The following is a 2,439-nucleotide window of genomic DNA, read 5'->3' as shown; positions in this document are numbered from 1 at the left end:
TCAAGGAGAGAAGCAACCTAGAACTAAGGAGAAACTTCCTGACAGTGAGAACAATTAACCAGTGGAACAACCTGCCTCCAGAAGCGGTGAATGCTCCAACACTGGAAGTTTTTAAGAAGAGACTGGACAGCCATTTGTCTGAAATGGTATAGGGTTTCCTGCCTGAGCAGGGGGTTGGACTAGATGACCTCCAAGGTCCTTTCCAACTCTGATTCTATTCTATTCTATTCTATATCCTATTCTATATCCTATTCTATATCTTATTGCTTATTCTATTCTATTCTATTCTATTCTACAATCTGTCTATTCTGCATTCTATTCTGTTCTGTTCTAATTCTGTTCTGTTCTATTCTATTCTGCATTCTATTCTATTCTATTCTATTCTGTTCTGTTCTATTCTATTCTGCATTCTATTCTATTCTATTCTATATCCTATTCTATATCCTATTGCTTATTCCATTCTATTCTATTCTATTCTATTCTATTCTATTCTATTCTATTCTATTCTATTCTATTCTATTCTATTCTATTCCATTCCATTCCATTCCATTCCATTCTATTCTATTCCACTTCAGACCAGCACTTGTCCAATAAAGTAAATAATAAATAAGACTCAGCTACCCAAAGCCTGGGCCACCCTTCAGATACATTTACTTGAAGACATGAGGACAAATCCAGTCCATCTGGGGGAAGCTGAACCTGAAGTCTAGCTTTAGCCCCTTCCCTTTTGCTGGTTTTGTGGAACCCCTGGCCGGGGGGGGGGGAGCAGAAGGAAGGGGGGGGTTAACAGAAAAGCATGAGGCTCACCGGCGCTGGATCTGCCTGGCAAAATTGTTGCTTGAGGCCGAGCACGGGAACTGAACAGCCTCGCTGTGGAGAGTGGCGTTGCGGAAGAGGTCACAGAAGTTCTCAAAGAGTTCCAGCAGCTCGTCGGACGTGTTCTCAAAGACGGCGATCACCTCGGTGGTCACCATATTGTACACCACAAAAAAGGAAGGCTGAGAAGGAGGAAGCAGAAATGGAGGCCAGGTGGGCAGAAGAGGCAGCGACCAGGTGCGCGCGCCAACTCCCCAAACCCCCCTCCGCCCGGCAACCAAAAAGAGATGCTTGTTTTGTGGCTGGGCCAAGGAAGAACCCTTCCTGTGGTCACTAATCCCTCGCATTTGCCATCGTCTGAAAGGAGAGCAAATTTAACTTGGGGATTAACCACTGTCAAATCGTCTACAAAGCCAGGTGAAATTCCTCCAAGGCTTTGTTTCTTTCCAACTGGACACTCGGTGTCCTATTTCTCCTTTTCCTCTGCCGAGCGTGATTTTGCTTTTCTTCTCAGAGAAGAAGATTTAATTTCGGTTCCTGCTGGGAAATGGTTTTTTTTTTCCCCTTTTCATTTTTTTTCCCCCAGTCAGGTGTGAGCTGGCAGCTGATTATTCCTTCGGTATATGCAGAAAGGTGAGAGTTGTAGGACTTATTTGGGAAGGGGTTGTGGGGGGGGGCAGTAATTTTCTTCTGCTGTCTTAATATTTCTAACATGCCGAGATGAGTCATTGAAGTGGCATTCTGCGCTCTGCTGCCGCCTGTAAACACTGCGCTGTTTGGGATCTCCCGCTGGTTTGGAAAAGAAAGGATGAGTGCCATTAACTATTCCTTCTGAATTACTGGCATTCTTATCTAAGAATGGCGAAAAGGTATGTTTTGATTTGACAGAGTCACCTAAAGCAGTGGTAAAGAATTTTTCCCTTAGGAAAATAGGTTGCAGACGAAGCCAAAATCTTGATCACATTTCTGCACCTCTAGAGACTTGTAACTTAGGTTTTTGGAACACTGCCTCTTGAGAATCTTTTTTTTCTCCCTTTTCTTTAAAAGAAGCTATAGTTTACATTGTTGTGAATGTTACACACCTGCTAATAAAATTGTAAGAAAAACTAAGGTTATGTTTCTCCGTCGTTTCTTTAAAACTGGGGTTAATTTATCCAGCACCGTTCATTTCCTCCCCGTCCCCCATTTGAGTGTCAGGTTCTTTCTGCATTCTTGCAATCATCTTATGAAGCCCTCAGGAAGTCCTATCAACCAGGGTTTTCTTTCTTTAGAAGACTAAAATGTATTGGTCCTTTGGTGGAGCATTGTTTGAATTGGTCCTAATCAGGGCTGTGGAGTCGGAGTCGGAGTCGAGGAGTCGGAGGAAATTTTGGGTACCTGGAGTCGGAGTCGGAGTCGGCAAACAATGCACCGACTCCGACTCCGGTTCATATAGATAAGCTTTGTTTTTGTTCTAAAACAACCAAATAATGTGGTTTGTATTTTTGAACTGGTAAAGTTCCTGTTCCTGATGTTTATGCCTGCTGCTACTATCCAGCCACTTGATTAATTAAATTAATAAAAAAAAAATTAATAAAACTTTGTTGTTTTCATTGTGTTTGTCTTTTGCTTAAACTGTTCAAT

The 2,439-nt window shown here is 42.4% G+C and overlaps 1 protein-coding gene across 1 annotated transcript in view; it reads right to left on the bottom strand.

Moving 5' to 3' along the window:
- The window catches only part of DET1 (DET1 partner of COP1 E3 ubiquitin ligase), a 9,791-nt gene that overhangs the window by 5,429 nt on the left and 1,923 nt on the right, over positions 1–2,439 (bottom strand). The window contains exon 2 of the mRNA XM_015822844.1: positions 808–998. Coding sequence (XP_015678330.1) covers positions 808–998 — 191 coding nt within the window. The remainder of the gene's footprint in view (positions 1–807; positions 999–2,439) is intronic.

The sequence above is a fragment of the Protobothrops mucrosquamatus genome, unplaced genomic scaffold, assembly GCF_001527695.2.
Source record: "Protobothrops mucrosquamatus isolate PMUCROS unplaced genomic scaffold, P.Mucros_1.0 scaffold1695, whole genome shotgun sequence".
Classification (NCBI taxonomy): Eukaryota; Metazoa; Chordata; class Lepidosauria; order Squamata; family Viperidae; genus Protobothrops; species Protobothrops mucrosquamatus.
This window is presented reverse-complemented; position numbering and strand designations above follow the sequence as displayed.